Here is a 19,910-nt window from a genome sequence, read left to right as displayed (position 1 = left end):
ATCGTGGTGGCATTTCTTCAGGAACCGTTAATCCATTTGGTGCTCAAAAAAGCTTCTGGAATTCAAGATAGTCACACTGATTCTATCAGGGCTAATGGTAGACGGCAGCAATACAGCATGAGGATAAAAATCAACTACGATTGGATGCCACTGGTTACCTATGTTGGGCATAATACCTTATTAAACCAAACATTTATTAAAACAAGTCAAAAAGTTCATGACTGTATGGTTCAAAACAATAATATTTTAGCAGAGATCACAAAACATGAGTATAAAACCCAACAAGAGGCTGCTTTCACCAGATAAAAATATGGAAAATGCACTTTCTATAGCAAGAATTACAAATTAGTCTGTCCAACAAATAGTCATTTAAGATGAAACTAGGACGTGTTAAATCAAAGATACCAATTGAAACTTGAGAGAATAGGGATCTAGTAGGAAACTAAAATTAAGCCGCGAGAGAGAGAGAGAGAGAGAGAGAGCATGGGGTCATAGATCAGTTAACAAATTCACTTTACCTTTTGTGTTCATAGTACAGTCCAATGAAACTAATGAGTAGAATTTTGTTGATAGGCCTTCGTTACCAATTTCAGATGAAAACAATCATAGAGAAGTAAAACAAAATTTGCCAACCAGCACATAAACAAAACGACCCAGGACCATACAGGTAATTTGGTATACTGCCAATGCCCAGATAATTATCTGCAATTTCAGTGGCCTATAAAACTCACCTCTAATTGCATTGCATCAGATTCATTGGAAACAGCCACCTCAACCACTGCAACAGGCTGAATGTGATGCATTCATAAATACCAGATAATTGGATAATTATGCCGTCCGCTTCCTCTTTGTGTTGTCTCCTAATTGCAAACCAATGGAGATATCATCATTTGAACCATCCTTACCATCTCTTAATCCAGATAAATTTTCGGGAAATTGATTCCTGTTCTGATTAGGCTGTCCCAAGGAGACATGAAAGTCCTGCATGAACTGGTGTTCCACGCTAGTGGATGGCTCTGCCAACCTGGTGATGAAATCATTTGGTCGAAACATGACATCCATGTCAATACCACTGCTTTGTGGTGCCAAACGGGATCCATAGTTGGACATATCCTCGAAGTGGAGAGTTTGACACCCATCATACTTGGACTTTCCAGTAAGTGACGTAATTGGAGACGTGCAACCTTTAGGAGGTGGCTCCTCAACAGTTGGATCAGAAACTGCATTTGATATGCACTGCCCTTTTTCTTCCAAGGCTTCTGCTTCATGACAAGTAGTGTCATTAATGAAGTATGCTGCATAAAGAATGAGCACCAATATGAAACCTAATGTTTTTAGAATCATCATCCATGTATAGTAATATAATTCATGTTGCCAGAGGAGCCTATCTTAAGAGGAAACCAAGACTTCTTCCACAGAAATTAGAACATATACCTTCAGTATTAAGTTGCAAATTGTTTTCTTCATTCAAGCCAAAAAGCAAACTGAAGGTTTCATGTCATTGTTTCACCATTCAAAATATGTTTCAGCAAAATGGGACATTTCAAAACAGCTGAAAATTGTTCAGTGCCTTGAACAACATCCCATACTAAATGATGCAAACATTGGGGTTTGCATAAGGAAAACATGCAAAGTAGTAGACTCATATAATAATTAGCCACCCATGATCTCACAAGTTGATTCTACATGACCACCTATGAACTACAACACATCCATGGTCCTTTCTATCATGTAACTCCACAAGACATTGCTCAAAACTGTATTCCAACCCCACAATGCAACAGATACATTTTGCGCTCCTAAAATACCACTTCACAAATCCATGCAATTAAATTTTTGCTTGTCAGTCCTTTATATTATCCACTTTAAAACATCATAAATCAGCATCTTCAAGGCACTATTTCCTCTTCTTTGCTGATCTCAATTCTTTTAGTATGCATGTTAATGTCTGCTGACATTCTTTCGGTTCCTATCATCCATTTTATGTTACTGATTGCCTCTCATCCTTAGAGGTTATTACATGGATATTGATACATATGAATTGGGAATGTTCATTTTCTCTTCATCTGGCTCTACGATAAATATGCATTATTTCAACATCATGTTTTTCAGAACTCCAAATATTAAACAAACATAGCATATGATTTGAAGTCCGCCGACTCATTCAAATCAACCTGCATCCTCCTCCCCTATGGGTTAACACGGTAGAATGACCAAGTTCAGACATATATATGGTTATATATCTTTCCAGGCCTCAGCCATATATTATGTTTAGATGAACTATGAAGGTAGAGATAAAATTTTATTTGTTATATTTATGCATGAAGTCACTTACATGTTAACTTTCATCAAGGTACTATATCAAACCTTTTTGTTAACTGCTATTATTTATTACTTTAGATTTGGATATTGTTCTTACATCGAAAATAATAAATATTAGATTGGTTTCTCAAGTTTACAACCAAATTTGCATTTCAAGATAATTAATTTTGAAATAATCAGTTGATGAATGGTAGTTTTCAGTTGATCTTGGATACTTGATTCATTAGTTTAGATGCTCAGAAAGATTATCAGCCTATCTTTTGTACTTTTGGATACAGACACTAATAAAATCATTACTTGTTACTTTAATTTATTCTTGATTTTGTACGTGTTTCTAGCATTATGTAAATTTTTTCCTTGTATGACTGTTCTACTGGTTTTTTACATAGAAAATAAAAGATAACAAGGTCTGACTGAGTCATTAGGTCGAACATCTAAAGCTGAGCCGAGATTGAACAAATCAGGTAATGGGTCAGCAGGCTTTCAAACTATTAACATCAAGATCATATTGAGAAATAGCATGCAGTTCATGGTATGATTACTAAATTTAGTCATAATTGACAAAAATAATATCCTACCTTTTCAATGCTCACAAGTAAATTATTCCAAAGTGTTTGTAGATAGATGTAGAATTTATGGGCATGAATACAACTGCCCAGTCCTGGGCCAGAAATTGAGAACCTTGACAATCCGGAACAATGAGGCTAAAATACTGCTAAAAAGGACTTAGGCGCAGCTTATACATTTTATATTTGTATTCATATATTATAAGAAATAGAAACTGTAACAAGACTATTTTAGGTCTCTTTACTCTTTAGAGAGGTCCTTACAATCAGAACTACATCACACATGCAGAGCAGGTGCGAAGGATGTGACATGGCAATTTAAAAAAAAAACTTGGGTGTGTGTATATATATATAATTCATTGGTACTGGTCATTGATACTGGAAAAATGGTTTAGTTTAGGTCATAGTTCATGATCTGAACGAGTCACACATACACCCTAGTACATGTTCCTCTACATTGATAACATCCTCAAAGAGCAGGAGATTTCGTGACATTTCTCATTGGCTCTCTTGTGTTTCTAATAAGTTGGCATGCTGAAACGAATATAGAATAGGTGGGTTTAGATCGATCCTAACCTGATGATTATGAATTACTTTCATTTGATTAGAAGATTCTACTTCGAATTATATATAGCTGGACTCGGTTAGGGTTAACTGAGTCCAGTTTCTGACATAAATGAACCCTGGTATGGTTGACTGCATTTGACACTGCAGAAGCCGTATCCAAGTGTCGCACATGCACTGATGCGGATGCGAGACGAGTGTGTTTTACATTTAGTAGTGTCGATGTTACATAGATTAAGATTGACCTTGAGCTAACAAGGAAATACAAACAATTAATATTTTCAGAGAGGATTACCTCAGATGTTTTTAAGAAGATCATTTGGGCACTTCACTTCCTAGATACCTCATGTAATATACACAAGATGCACCAGCCTACATGCATATGACAATGTTGACATGGCATAAATAATTCTGTAAATAGCAGTACAACACATGCAAAATTATCAAACTGCAATGCAGCATAAATAACGTATTATATAATAGTAGCTGCAAATTCAAAGAAACCAAGACAAGGAAAAGGAAATTCACCCCCATGGCCACTCAATGTTTTCCATGTTTCCAGGAAACAGGAAGCTTTTAAAAATATGTATTGATGTTTTCACAGAAGCTTGTGTTTCCAATGAACGTGACACACAAAAATAAAAAGCTCCTTGAACACACTTTTTTAAAATCTACATGTTTTGTTTAGTGAGGATCGGCCTTTGAATCACCAGATTCTGATGTGTGAACAGGTTTTTCTAGAAAATCAAAATAATCAATGGCTGTAAATTTTACTTTAATTTTATTAACATTAAACAGAAATGTCCCTTTGGTGGCGGCTATGCTTTCTAGTTCCATTCTTTCTTTATCAGGGGCTCGTAGAGGGTGAAGAGATTTTAATGTCTTACACTACCAAGTTACCAACACACTTTTCGTATTCAAACTTAACATACCTAATTCACTTTATATAATGGGACAAACAAAGGCATGAGTGACTAAAGGCTTAGGTGTTGAATAATATAGCTGGATCGATTGGGGCAACCACTAGCTCGACTGTATATAGAACAAAGTGACTCAAGGTTTGTCCTTCGTAAACTTTTCCCAAGTTACTTGGCAAATTTGGGCGAAAATATCCTAGAAATATTTGACTGGTGGGGCAATACATAGAGAAAATATCAGCAATCTATATCACAGGGATATTCCAATTTGACTCCCATTTTGTATCCCCTTATATACAAGTCATATTGGAAACTTTCTAAAATGCCCATATCCATGTGAAAGTCAGCAATGAATTCACATGAATGGATTGGCCATCCTATATTAGAAATTTTATTAAATCTTATTAGATCACAAACATATGCATATGCATGTGCCAGTGTGCGCATGTGAGAGTGTGTGTGTGTGTATACATGCAATTAGAGAACTTCATTACAACAACAACAACGCCTTCATCCCAAAACAATTGGGGTCGGCAATATGAACCAAAAAAGAAAATCATTCTAGGTCTTCCACATGAATCCTTCTCCTCCAATCATTTCTATCCAATGCCATGTCCTCGATGTGGTTCAAAGCATTCATATCCTTTCCTATCATCTCCATCCAAGTCTTCCTAGGCCTACCCCGACCTCTTTTAACTAATATATTTTCCCATTTCTCCATCCTTCTAACTGAAGCATCATTAGGCCTTCGCCGAATATGTCCAAACCACCGTAAACGATTCTCTCTTATCTTATTTTCAATGGATGCAACGCCTACCTTCTTACGTATCTCCTCGTTCTGAATCTTATCTTTTATTGTATTTTCACACATCCATCTAAGCATACGCATCTCAGCTACACTCATTTTTTGAATATGATGTCTCTTGGCAGCCCAACATTCCGTACCATATAGTAAAGTGGGCCTAATAATCGTCCTATAAAACTTTTCCTTCAACCGCAATAGCATTCTACGATCGTACAACACTCTAATTGCACTTTTCCATTTCATCCACCCAACCTTTATCCTATGATTTACATCTCCATCAATTTCTCCATACTTTTGAATGATAGATCCCAAATATTTGAAACAATCATCCACCGGTATTTCTTGCTCACCAAGCTTTCACTACACTCCCATCACTACTTTGTTGCTTACTAAACCGACATTCCATATACTTTGTCTTACTCTTACTCAACTTAAAACCTCTTGCTTCCAATGTCTGTCTCCATAATTCTAACTTAGCATTAACCCCAGCTCTAGACTCATCAATCAAAACAATATCATCAGCAAACAACATACAGCACGACGCATTTTCTTGAATTGATCTCGTAAGCTCATCCATCACTATAGCAAATAGGAAAGGGCTTAAAGCAGATCCTTGATGTAACCCAACCGTTATAGGAAAATTGGTTGTCACCCCTCCACAAGTGCGGACATTGGTTACTACTCCTTCGTACATATCTTTAATTATACTAATATACTTGAGAGAAACACCTTTCTTCATCATTGTCCACCAGAGAACATCCCTAGGTACTCTATCGTATGCCTTCTCCAAATCAATAAAAACCATATGCAAATCTTTGTTCCTCTCTCTATATATCTCAATAAGTTGTCTAAGAAGATGTATAGCTTCCATAGTTGATCTTCCAGGCATAAAACCAAATTGATTCTCCGATATCATGACAACCTTTCTCAACCTATACTCAATCACCCTCTCCCAAAGTTTCATAGTATGACTCATGAGTTTTATACCACGATAGTTTGTGCAATCTTGTATATCACCCTTATTCTTATATAGAAGCACCAAAGTACTCTTCCTCCACTCATTAGGCATCTTATTTGTCCGCCAAATCTTGTTAAAAAGATTTGTCAACCATTCTAAACCTTTCTCTCCCAAGCATTTTCAAGCCTCGATAGGTATACCATTTGGGCCAACTACCCTTCTTGATTTCATTTTCTTCAAAGCCTCTGCAACTTCTTTCTTTTGAATCTTGCGCATGAAGTCACGATTCATCTCACGAAAAGGAATGGAGAAGTCTCCAAGATCCTGAGTATGACTTCCATTAAATAGCTTATCAAAATAATATTTTCATCTCTCCTCATCTTTGACTAAAACCCTTTGTGTTTCATCTTTGATACATCTAACCATACCCAGATCCCTCGATTCCCTATCTCTCATCTTTGCAAGCCTATAAATATCCTTCTCGCCCTCTTTGGTATCCAACTTGTCATAAACCTCCTTATATACCTTATCCCTCGCGTTTCGAACTACTTTTTTAGCTTCCTTCTTTGCTATCATATACTTCTCCAAATTCTCATTATCACGACTCTTACTTAGATTTCTATAACACTCTCTTTTAACCTTAATAGCTAATTTGACATCCTCGTTCTACCATGATGTATCCTTACCTAGCGGTGCACCGCCTTTAGACTCACCCAATACCTCCTTAGTCACCTTTCTCATGCCACCCGCTATCTTATTCCACATTGATTCTGAATCCTCCTCGAGACACCAATCAACTTCCTTAACTACCTGCTCTACAAACATTCCATGTTTAGCTCCTTTCAATGTCCACCACTTAATTCTAGGATCTATCCTATGTCTATCACTTTTGCGGCATTTTCTAATTCTAAGATCTAAAATTAAGACTCTATGTTGTGTAGCTACACTTTCTCCCGGTATAACCTTACAATCGATGCAATAACCCCTATCTCTCTTTCTAAGTAGGAAAAAATCTATCTGACTCGTATTAACCCCACTTTTAAATGTTACTAGGTGAGACTCCCTCTTCCTAAACCAAGTGTTTGCTAAGATCATATCATAGGACAAACCAAAATCTAAAATCCTTTCTCCACTTTTGTTTCTTTCTCCTATACCATAGCCTTCATGGATACTCTCAAATCCATCCCTACTAATGCCTACATGTCCATTAAGGTCACCGCTGATGAAAAGCTTTTCTCCATAAGATATCACTTGTACTACTCCATCTAAATCTTCACAAAATTGACGCTTAATGGAATCATCTAAACCTACTTGAGGTGCATAAACACTAAATAATATTAATAATATCCGTACCTAATACTAATTTAATAAGTAAAATCCTATCACCCTTCCTACGGACCTGAACTACATTATCTATAAACTCACGACTAATAACAATCCCTACTCCATTCCTATTCCTATTTATTCCTCTATACCAAATCTTATATCCCCAAGGTTATATCACTTTTGCTTTCTCACCTACCCATTTGGTCTCTTGTAGACATAAAATATCAATCTTTCTCCTACGTATAACATCTACTAACTCTACCAACTTACCAGTTAAAGACCCTATGTTCCAAGTGGCTAACCTAATTTTATGGTCTTGAACTATCTTCTTTACCCCCACCCGTCCAACAAAGTGAGGGAACCCTTGCCTATTTGGTGTGACGCGTCGCTTCTGGGCGACGACCTAGCAACCCTTGCCCATTTATCACTGCCTCCGGGCCTATAGAGTACAGCGTGTCGGTCAGTAGGGAATGCCCCAACGAAATACTCATATTGGTTCATATTCATAGGGTATGACTAAGTTTTTATGTTGGCTGTCACCGGCCTACCGCAACCCTCCTCCTTTATCCAGGCTTGGGACCGGCAGTGTATATGGATGGAAAAACAAATGTAAGAAATATAGACAGACATAAAAGCATATAAATAAGTAAATAAATAAGAAGCAGATGAATATGCACAGATGACATTTATATGTATATCTACATATAAGTCTGGAATATATGTATGTATGACAGCAGTCAGCACTAATATTGGCATTGATAAGTACTAATGCTGCCACAGTGTGCCAGCATTTTGAAGAATCCATGTTAGATGGATTATCATAAACGATAAGAAAAAAAGAAACAAAGACCATGATACAATATCACTCAGCATCATTTGAGATCATATAAAGTATCCATCCCAATTAGGAAAAGTAAATAAAATAGGAAATAAACATAAATTAGAAATATCGAGAAAATGCAAGAGATATCATAACCTGAGACTATTACCAAGTCATACCATAGACAGAAGTATTAGAGTGTTTAATAATACATTTTACACTTTGCAAGATACATCAGTGTGAATATGGGTGCTGGCATGAAGGAGCATCATGTCTCCTCTAAGGCGAACCACCATGAAATCCCGATGATTCATTCAATCAGGCAGGCAAGCAGACCATGCAATCATGGTTGGAAGTGATGGATGGTGGATCAGAAAAATGAAGACTAACTCAAACCTTTGAGTCTCAAGAAAGGGGTGAAATTCATCAGTTCATTCCTGCTGATAGATACATGGAAATGTTAAGCCCTTGGGCCTGGACGTTTTTAGGTGGATTCACAGAAGGTGCATATTACAAACACATGGATTCAAAATATATTTTTAGCAGCCTTTGAACCATGGTTATCGAAAGCTTCTACATATCTTGAGAGGCTTGGAAGTCGCTTCGGAAGATAGAAGCTAAGTGATTCAAAAACTCAGTTCCCTTTTCATGGGAAGCACACTTCCAAGGACATCAGATTTTCAACATAAGAATTGAATTTCCATTAAAAAATAACTGATTTACATAATTAATAAATTGCAGTTCGTATAATAAGAACACTATAGTTGATCTATTTTAATTAGATTGAAGAATAAATCTTAAATGGCAATATATTTTCTTTTTTTTTTTGAAATGTAATGCAATTCTAATAAAATTTCTTAATTCACGTTTTAAATGCTTTCAATTAACTTCTTACCACTTCCCATGTACTTATAAACTCCTCGCTTCTCACTTTCGCTTCCCTCTTTGACAATCTTGCTTCAGATCCCTATGGAGCTTCATCTCCAACATCAAGTTTTTTGCAAGGAAGAAAGGAATAACTTTAATCCATTTGGAAAATGAACAGTGACTACTTGCATTTCCTGAGCAATGGACTCTGGAAGTTTGCAGGATGAATCCTTAACTGATGGAAGCCGAGAATGGCCTCAAAGCTATAAGTAACCTAGATTATTAGATTAAGAGGTTCGCCTTCCAGATTTGTTAATGGAGCTTTGGCTATGTCACATGGGAAAGGGTGCGGGTACGCAGGATACGACATGGCAATTTCAAAAAAATGTGGGTACGGGGACACGGCTATATATATATAAGAGAGGAAAGTTTGGGTCTGACTCCAGGTACGATACAGACCGAAACTCTTTTCCCATACCCAAACTCTATAAAAGGCGAAGGTGCCTTCCCCTGTAAAATTGTCTACGAAGAGACAATACTCATACAAGCATAAATACTTAAAAAAGAAGTGCACGAAGGCACTCTCACAACACTTGAACACAATACGCAAAAAGCGTAAAAATAATAAACATGCAATAATGCATGTGTTTCATAAAGAAGGAGGAAATGCTTGAGACTCTCAAGCTTAGGAAATACAAGGGGGGAACACCCCTATTTATACAAATGCAAGGAGGTGCAAAGGGGGGGCTCCCAAAGGAGTCGTTGGGAGCCCCCAACGGTCACATTTGTGACCGTTGGGGGGCCCCAACGACTCTATTGGGGGACCCCCAATGCACATTAAAAATATCAAAAATAAAAAAAGAATTACAAAAAATAAAAAACAAAAAAGAAATTTACAACATATTCTAAAGGGGAATATGCGCAAAACAGGAAATGACAAAAATACCCTTTCGGGTAAAAAAATATAAATATATATATATTTATATATAGAGAGATATATGTACATATAATATATTATATGTAAATATATCTCTATGTATATAAATATATATATATATTTATATTTACAATAATGATTTTTAAGAGCTACATTTTAACACCCCCCCCCCCCTCCTCAAACTTACGGTGTGATAACCGCAAGTTTGTCAAGAAGGAAATGAAATCTGGGCGAACATAGAGCTTTTGTGAAGAAGTCGGCAAGTTGATACTCAGATGTCACATATGGTAGATCAATGACCTTCTTCAAGTATTCCTCTCGGACATAATGACAATCCATCTCTATATGCTTTGTTCGCTCGTGAAAGGTGTGGTTCTTGACAATGTAGATTGCATTTTTATTGTCACAGCATAGCTTTGTTGGTTCTTTGACAACTACTCTCATATCTTCCAAAAGACGTCGAATCCATACTATTTCCATGGTGGTAGATGCCATGGCTCTGTATTCGGCTTCAGTGGATGATAAGGAGACCTTCTGTTGCTTTTTGCATCGCCACGAGATCAAAGATTCTCCTAAGAAAATACAAAAGCCAGTGGTGGAGTGACGGTTACTAAGGTCACCTCCCCAATCTGAGTCAGTATAAGTAAGCAATTTTAATTCAGAAGAAGAGGATAGGAATACTCCTTTATTCACCGTTCCCTTCAAGTATCTGATGATGCGAAGCACAACACTCATATGAACGATTGTAGAAGCATGCTGAAACTGACTGGCGATGTGTATAGCATGTGACAAATCGGGTCGAGTAATGCTAAGATACATTAAAGAACCTACCAACTGCCTGTAGAGAGTAGGATCGGTTAGAGGAACACCATCGTCAATCTTCATTTTGGCTCCCACAACTTCAGGAGTTTCGCATACTTTGTCATCAGAAATTCCTGATCTGTCAATAATCTCACAAGCAAGTTTAGATGAGATAGAAAATAACCACGTTGCGAATAGGCAACCTCAATTCCAAGAAAATATGTCAGAAAACCTAAGTCTGACATCTCAAATTTTGAATTCAAGACGCACTTAATACCCTTGACTCCTTGAACATCATCACCTGTAATTAACATGTCATCAACATATAGTAACAATATTACAATCCCTGCTTTAGATTTTCTAGTAAATAAAGCAATATCAGTATAACATGAGGAGAAACCATTTTCCGGCATTACACTGGTAAATCTGTCATACCAGGCTTTGGGGGCCTGTTTCAAACCATAAAGAGCCTTTCGAAGACGAAGAACTTTATCTTTAGGAATCTTCATGCCTGGTGGGGCTTCCATATACACCTCTTCGTTAAGGTCACCATTTAAAAAAGCATTTTTCACATTCATTTGAAAAATATTCCAATTTTTAATAGATGCAATAGTAATGAGACATCTAACTGTAACCATTTGAGCTATAAGAGCAAAAGTTTCTTCATAATCAATTCCATACTCTTGCCCATACCCTTTTGCAACTAAGCGAGCTTTATACCTTTCCAGGGATCCGTCGCTTTTAGTTTTAACTTTAAAAACCCATCGACAACCTATAGTTTTCTTTCCTATGGGTAGAGTTTGGAAATCCCAAGTTTCAGCCCTTTTGAGAGCACTAAGTTCTTTTTGCATGGCTTCTTGCCATTCTATACATTTTTTAGCTTCTTCAAAATTCCTTGGCTCAAAATAAGAGTGAATGGCACTAAGACAAGCCCTATACCGGGGTGAAAAGGAATCAAAAGAGACAAAACGAGTTGGCGGTCTCCTATTCCTCTCAGATCTTCGGTCATCGAGAGTAGGTATAAGCTCACTATATTGGTCAATGGCACTTCTAAAGGTGTCTTGGTTTCTTCGGGAGTAAGTTATCGGATCACTTGAAATCCTGTTTTCTTGATCATTGAGAGGGTTATGTTCTTCGACATCACCACCATTTTCCTTATCGTGATTTGATGATACATCATCATCACTAGATATATCATCATTACTAGCCAATAAATCAAAAAGGAATGAGTAATCAAAATTTTCTTGTTGAGAAACATTTTTTTCAAATCCACTCTCATTTTCTAAAAACGTTACATTTCTAGAAACATATAACTTATCATCTCGAAGATCATAGCAACGAAACCCTTTTTGAGTTTCGGAATACCCAAGAAAGGCGCAGGGGATAGCTTTGGGAGAGAGCTTGTCATTTTTATCCGTAAGTATAAAACATTTACACCCAAAAACACGTAACCTATTATAATCAGGTTCAAGTTTATATAAGATCTCAAAAGGGGATATTTTTCCTAATATCCTAGATGGTAAGCGGTTTATCAGATAAACAGAAGCGAGGGCTGCTTCAGCCCAAAAGTTCTTAGGAATATTTTGAGAAATAAGTAGGGTCCTAGTGGTCTTAATGATATGCCTATGTTTTCTTTCGGTCAATCCATTCTGTTGAGGGGTTTTAGGACAAGACCTTTGATGAATAATTCTGTGATCCTCAAGATATGTTTTAAATTGGTTGGAGAGATATTCTCCTCCAGAATCACTTCTAAAAATCTTTATATTACTATTGAATTGATTCTTGATCATTGAGTGGAAAGTTTTAAAACATGTAAAAACTTCATGTTTGTACTTTAGGAAATAGATCCATGAATACCTGGAGAAATCATCCACAAAAATAACATAGTAAGAAAAGCCTCCTTTTGAAACAATAGGTGCGGGTCCCCAAACATCGGAATGAACAATTTCGAAGGTTTTAGATGAGAACATAGTTTTTTGCTTAAACGGTAAACTTTGCATTTTTCCGAGAATACAATCATTACAGGAAAATGAATTTTTACATAGATCCTTTGCAAAATGTAAATAAGATAACTTGGTGGCATTAGGATGACCAAGTCTTTTGTGCCATATGTTTATATCTTTGTTCCGGGCAACATTACAAAATGATTTTGGAACTTGGAGAGATTCCATATAGTATAAGTCTCCTTTTCTAAAGCCTTCCCCAATCAATTTCCCGGACCGGCGATCCTGTATTAAACATTTGTCACATGAAAATTTAATATCGCATCCATGGTCCGAGAGTTGAGAAACAGAGAGAAGGTTTAAGTTAAGTTTAGGTATAAATCTAATTTTTGGAATGGAAAAACCTTGAGTTTCAAAATTACCTATTCCTTTAATTTCAAGGGAGGTTCCATCCGCAGTGGAAACAAAGGATGGAGAAACATTTTTTGAAAAATCGGAAAGTGAAAACATGTTTGGGGACATATGAAAAGATGCACCTGAGTCCAAAAGCCAAGAGACTTTACCTTGAATGGAAGAGGTAGACACGGCGGCACCGGATGTAGCTTCCTTGAGAAGAGGTTGAAGGGCTTCCACTATTTGATTCAACGAGAGTGACCCACTTAATGATGCCTCTTCCTTTTGTGGTACACCGGTGGTGGCCATAGCAAGAAGCCTCTTCCATTTGGGACATACGGGCTTGATATGCCCCGGTTCCTTACAAAAGTGACAAATAGTCTTGCTATAGTCCCTCTTTCCTCTTTGTCCACCATCTCCTCCTTGATTTTGGAATTTGAAATGAGGAGGACGATAGGTCTTTACATTATTTTCGGGTCTTGATACGACATTGACCTCATTGTTTTCTTCATGATTACAAGGAACCACAAGAACATTTGATCCTTGTTTACATAAACTCATACGAGTTTCGTCACCACTTAATTTGGTGAGAACATCTTCAAGAGATGGAGGAGTAAATGAGGATAGAAGGGATGACTTTATTTGCTCAAATTACGGTCTTAACCCATTCAAAAAATTGAAGAACCGATCTTCTTCAAGTTGCTTGTGGCGGAGTTCAATTGCCTCTCCACTCCATTTTGGTTCAAGCATGGAAAGCTCATCCCAAATAGAGGAGAGGTCGGCATAATATTCCCTAATGGACATTTCACCTTGAGTAAGAGAGAGGGCCTTCTTTTGAAGGTAATACTTATGAGATAGATCTCTTGATGTATATATTTTCTCGAGATAATGCCAAGCTTCTGATGCTTTCTTGAACTTGATAATGTTGGCATTAATCTTTGTTTCGACAGATGCGAAGAACCAAGAAAGAATCTTAAAGTTCTTCATTTCCCATTCGTCGTGCTTCTTGGAGTATTCTTCAAGAGCTTTGATCATTTCCTCTCCCTCAAGAACCTTGATTTCATTTCCGTCCATCACGGTTATTTTGGGTTCCGGTTCCGGAATAGTGCCTTGCACATAACCCCATAATCCTTTACCTTTTATGTGAGCCTCCATGTTCCCGACCCAAATATGGTAGTTGGACCCATTCAACTTGAAGCCAAGGGCGAAGTGAGACTCTTTTTCACCCATTAAGGAGTAAAGAAAAAGAGAAGGAGGCGTACCAACACAATGTTTCAACTTCTAGCTTGCACAAGATCCTTCTAAAATATTTGAGAAGCAAGATCCACCACTTCAACTTCTAAGAATCCGAAGACACGGTTTTCGAGGCACTCGAAAAAAGAAGAATTCCACGATCCTTAATCATCAGTCGAGCTCTGATACCATGTAAAATTGTCTACGAAGAGACAATACGCATACAAGCATAAATACTTAAAAAAGAAGTGCACAAAGGCACTCTCACAACACTTGAACACAATACGCAAAAAGCGTAAAAATAATAAACATGCAATAATGCATGTGTTTCATAAAGAAGGAGGAAATGCTTGAGACTCTCAAGCTTAGGAAATACAAGGGGGGAACACCCCTATTTATACAAATGCAAGGAGGTGCAAAGGGGGGGCTCCCAAAGGAGTCGTTGGGAGCCCCCAACGGTCACATTTGTGACCATTGGGGGCCCCCAACGACTCTATTGGGGGACCCCCAATGCACATTAAAAATATCAAAAATAAAAAAAGAATTACAAAAAATAAAAAACAAAAAAGAAATTTACAACATATTCTAAAGGGGAATATGCGCAAAACAGGAAATGACAAAAATACCCTTTCGGGTAAAAATATATAAATATATATATTTATATATATAGAGATATATGTACATATAATATATTATATGTAAATATATCTCTATGTATATAAATATATATTTATATTTATAATAATGATTTTTAAGAGCTACATTTTAACATCCCCCACATCTCTCTCTCTCTCACGCGTACATGCCCTTTCCTCTCTGTCTATCAGATTGTTGTAGGAAGAAGAATAAGAAGAAGAAGAGTGTCCTAAGAGGTGCACTCCCTTTCTTTCTCGAGTAGATTGGAAGATGAAGGAGGTTGAAGAGGGTTTGCTTTCTCTCTCTCTCTCTCTTCCTCTTTCGTCTTCTTGTTCCATCTCCTCCTCTTCTTGTTCCTCTTTCGTCTTCTTCTTCCATCTCCTCCTCTTCCTCGTCTTTTTTTGTCTTTTTTTTCCTCATCCTCTTTTGTCTTCTTCTTCCTTCTCCTCCTCTTCCTCTTTCTTCTTTCCTCTCCTCTTCCTCTTTTGTCTTCTTCCTTCTCTTTCTTTTTTTTCTTCCTCTTCTTCCTTTCATTCTTCTTCTTCCTCTTCCTTTTTCTTCTTCTTCCCTGCACTGACATCAAAAAAAAAATGGTTTGGGTCAAGGTTGGACTTGACCCGATCCAGACCAGCACGTACCCGTGCTGCATCTGGTATCGGTATCCATGTCGACACGGGTACGGCTGCCTGATTGCAGTGTCTATGTGACATAGAGCTTTCCATGATGGATTTATTTATGGTAACTGACCATTTAAATGGCAAACTCTTAGAACTTGACACTTGTGCAACAAATCTTGAATGAGTTCTCTCTGCCAAAATTTGCATTGAGGTATCAGCCTTTTTTATCCCAGTAACAAAGATGGAGATTGATATCAAGAATGATAATTCCTTCAAGCAAACCATTAAGCATAGATCATTCATGATGTTTTGCTCTTTTTGTGGGGACATTTATCATAGGGAAGCAGTTGTGCTTTTCCTTTTTTGGCTAGGCCAACGGAGAAACTCCCCCATCACAGACTGCACATTGGTAGGCCTCTGTTTGCTAAAACCCTTGAGGTCCCCCAGCCCAGCAAGGAAGACACCTAGCTTTGACCTTACAGAAAGAGATGCCTCCTATGGGTTTTGAACTGTGTAGTCCCATGTTAAGTGAAAAACTGTGGTCGCCTCCTAGCCAGGAAGGAGCCCTTGTGACAAACCTCGTCAAGGAAATTGGAGTGTTGTTAAGAATTGGAAAGCTTAGATAAGGAAGACTTAAGAAAACATTGAGAAACCACCCAAAGGCAACCAGTTTGACTAGTTACAGGAGCAAAGAATATCAGGAGTCTTGTGATAAGCAGACTAATTCCCAACAACGTGAGACTTGATAGAGGAAGGAGTTGGAAGCTAATTCAAAATGACTACAGAGTGAAACTTGACTTGTCCAGAACTAATTTAGTTAGTGGTGGTAAGACCAAGGCATAGCTGTTGCAGGTGTAAGCAGCTACACAAAGGCAGGCATACTGCCAGATTCTGGCCAAAGGAAAGAGGATAAATGTCAAGGAAAGTTTCCTACAAAGAAGGAAACTACTAGGCTTTCATATTGAATGAGAGTTCCTCCATGTTTTGGCTGGTGGCACAAATGTAGGAAATAATAAAGGGGAAGATGCTATAGTTACTAAGCCTGCAAATGGAAACTCCTCAAGAAGTCACAGTAAAAGGAAGGCTATGTCACCTGGGTACGGGTGCGGGTACGGAGGGTACGACACGGCAAGTTCGAAAAATGCAGGTACGAGGACATGGCTATATATATAATATTTTTAAATAAAAGAAAAAAATAATAACATTTTAAATGTGAAAGAGGAAGAAGAGGTGAAATGAAAAGGAAGAAAGGGTAAAATGATTTATTTTTAAATAAAAGGTGTTTTAAAAATATGTGTGTTTTTGAAAAAATATAAAAGGGAATCTTTTGGTTATTTTAAATAAAAGAGTAAGAAGATATTATGAATACAAAAAGGAGTAAAAAGTTTTTTTTTTTAAGAATATGAAGATGTAAGGGCTTCATTAAGAAGAAAAAGGGGTGGGAAGGGCTCTCTCTCTCTCTTGCAGTCGCCAAGAGAGAGACAGAGAGAAGGAAAGACGAAAGCTAGGGGGGGGGGGGGGGGGCGAAAGAGTGAGACTAGGAAGAAAGAGAGTCGAGGGTTTCGGGAGGGAGACCAGAGAGAGTCAAGGGTTTCGGGAGGGGGGCTGCATGAGGTTCGGGTCTGCATTAGACCCGACCTGGCACAGTGCGGCACACCCATACCCGTATCAACATGAGTACGGCAGCCGAACTGCCGTGTCGCGGTATCATAGAAAGAAGGTTATACCGGGTACGTAGATGTTAGAGCCCTATGTGATTACCAACATTGGCTCTAAGATCCATAAAGAGAAACTTTGGTCAGCAAGATAATATTACATGATCTATAAAAAGATTATGGCAAAGACCAAACCTCAATATCTCCAACCTAGGAGAGCTTGCAAGCAAAAAGCAGGATAATTATTCGGGAGAAAATTTGAAAATTTAATTTTTTTTGTACTGTCTACACCTCCACCTTTCCAAGGTCAATTCTGTGCTTGGTAGTGATATCACCATAAGAATTTCAGAAATTTACTAAAACTATGCAAATATTAGAGAAAACACACAAACTGATGTCCAATATCATAAGTTCACAACTAACAGCCAGATTGTGCAAAAGGAAATTTGTCCAAAGTTTAATGCCAGATGAAAAAGAAGAGATCCAGCCAATGACCAGAAGACACTAATTTCATGAGAGCCAACGGCAATAGATAGTCTGTGCCTGGACAATCTTATGTGGTTTGTGACTCTGCCCTAATTCCATAATTGAGAAACATGAAGCAAGAATAACAAGGGAAATCTTTTTAACCTTGAAGGGCAACATCTTTAGTGACCAAATCTAGTTGAAGCAGATCAAGAAGGCGTCCAAGGTCAACAGCACTGGTCCAGTTCTCAGGACCCAATCCATCCTTAAGCTTGAGATGTCCACGATTCGCAGTACCACCCCAAATGATGCCAATGGGCCTGGGCTTTTCCATATCATCACCAACAAGTATGAGACTACCACTGTCACCTTCAAGATCAAATGTCTGCCTATTTTCTCCAACAACAAGAAAGTCTGTGAAGAAACAGATCCCTTTCTCATCATTATATTCTAATGCATATGCAAGGATGGTGCCTTTGGTTAGGCCTGAGCTCCTTCCAACTTTCACAACAGGTTTTCCAATTAGGCTCCCAACAGGTGCTTGTAGGTCAACTCGCATGACCTCCCCCATCTCTCCCACTCCTTTAACTGAAGTTGTGACTTTTGTCAGATCAAAGCTGTCCGAAAATGGGACAAAAGCTCCATCTGCCCGCACAAATGTTTCTGTAAATACCAAAACAAGATATGTTAGCCTATTATCGTTTGTACATGACGGAACAAAATTATTCATGAGCAAAATGAAAATCGTAATGTTCAGCATCAGCCAATGAAATAGTGAGCACTAACACACTATGGTTCTATTATGGACAGACATATACACTTCTGAAGAGGATCAAATTTTGAGTTGAAAAGCACAGTTTTAAAACTCAATGACTTGCAACTCAACTCAGCATGGGTTGATTCATAACTCACCTAGTCAACTTGGTGACTCATCCAAGTCATGATGACTTTATATTTCTATAAAAAATATGTATATAATATGTTTGTATAGATTGTATAACTAATTGTTACATAGAATATACATATTATATATACAAAGTATATATATTACATCATAACCTATGTTGCATGGGTGCGGGTGTGGGTGTGGGTGCGGGTGCGGGGGTGCGGCAATATTATATATATATATATATATATATATATATATAATATAATATAAAATTTGTGCAGGGGAGGGGTCGAGCTGATGAGTTGTGGAGCTTGATTCAAAGTTTTTGCCCTTGTAGAAAGGGGGGTTTGGGGGCTCCCCCCAGCACGGGTCCCGCTGCGTGGTCAGCAGGCGGGGGTTCAGGGGGGGCTGCCCCTGGCGGGGGGTCTCTGCCCAGAACAAAAAAATAATAATAAAAAATTAGACAAAAATAACCCTGGGTGCGGTCAACGCACCCAGGATCGGGTTGACCGCACCCCCACCCGCGTCGAGTCGCGTTGACGCAGGTGCGGCACCCTGCTAGCCGAATCCCTGTGACATAGATCATAACTATGCAAATATATCATTTATGTATAATATACATAATATGCATATATATACATTATATACTAAGTCACACAGACTCGGCTAAAAGGTCGACGCACCCGCGTCGACACGCCCCGACACCGGTGCGGACACGGGTGCGGCTTTGGACACGAGGCAGACACGGTCAACTAAGTGTCGGACTCGGTCAACGCACCGGGGCCGAGTCCGTCTCCATTTTGGACTCGGTCAACTTTGACCGAATCTATTTTTGTTCATTTATTAAAATTAATTTGCTTCTTTATGTGTTATATTTTGGTAAGTTTGTGTTGTTACTTCAATAGAATTACTTTTTTATTTTTGCTTCAAAATTTACAATCTTATTATTGTTATATATATATATATATATATATATATATATATTTAAATATATATAGCCATGTCCCCGTGTCCAAAAATTTTTAAATTGCTCTGCACCCGTGTCGCACCCATACCCGCACCCATGTGACATAGATTATATATGTATGACTCAGCTGAGTTTTGTTAAGTTCTGGGTCATTCAATAATTTGACCCGGTGAACACTGATGAAAAGCACTAAAAAAGAGGCCCAAAGAACAGCCATAATGCCAGTCAA

General features: G+C 37.9%; 1 protein-coding gene across 2 annotated transcripts in view; it reads right to left on the bottom strand.

Moving 5' to 3' along the window:
• Positions 1-568: 568 nt before the first annotated feature.
• The window catches only part of LOC149815713 (protein NARROW LEAF 1-like), a 30,923-nt gene continuing 11,581 nt past the window's right edge, over positions 569-19,910 (bottom strand). The window contains exons 5-6 of one of the 2 annotated variants that reach the window (XM_089989301.1): positions 17,991-18,488; positions 569-1,295 (exon numbers count right to left, since the gene is read on the bottom strand). In XM_089989301.1, the coding sequence (XP_089845427.1) occupies positions 829-1,295; positions 17,991-18,488 (965 nt within the window). In that variant the 3' untranslated portion in view covers positions 569-828. The remainder of the gene's footprint in view (positions 1,296-17,990; positions 18,489-19,910) is intronic. The other variant, XM_089989302.1, reaches the window with a different exon arrangement.

Source organism: Nuphar pumila, chromosome 15 (assembly GCF_984573655.1).
Source record: "Nuphar pumila chromosome 15, dmNupPumi1.hap1.1, whole genome shotgun sequence".
Classification (NCBI taxonomy): domain Eukaryota; kingdom Viridiplantae; phylum Streptophyta; class Magnoliopsida; order Nymphaeales; family Nymphaeaceae; genus Nuphar; species Nuphar pumila.
Note: the sequence above shows the minus strand (reverse complement) of the source record. Positions and strands in the feature narration are given on the sequence as shown.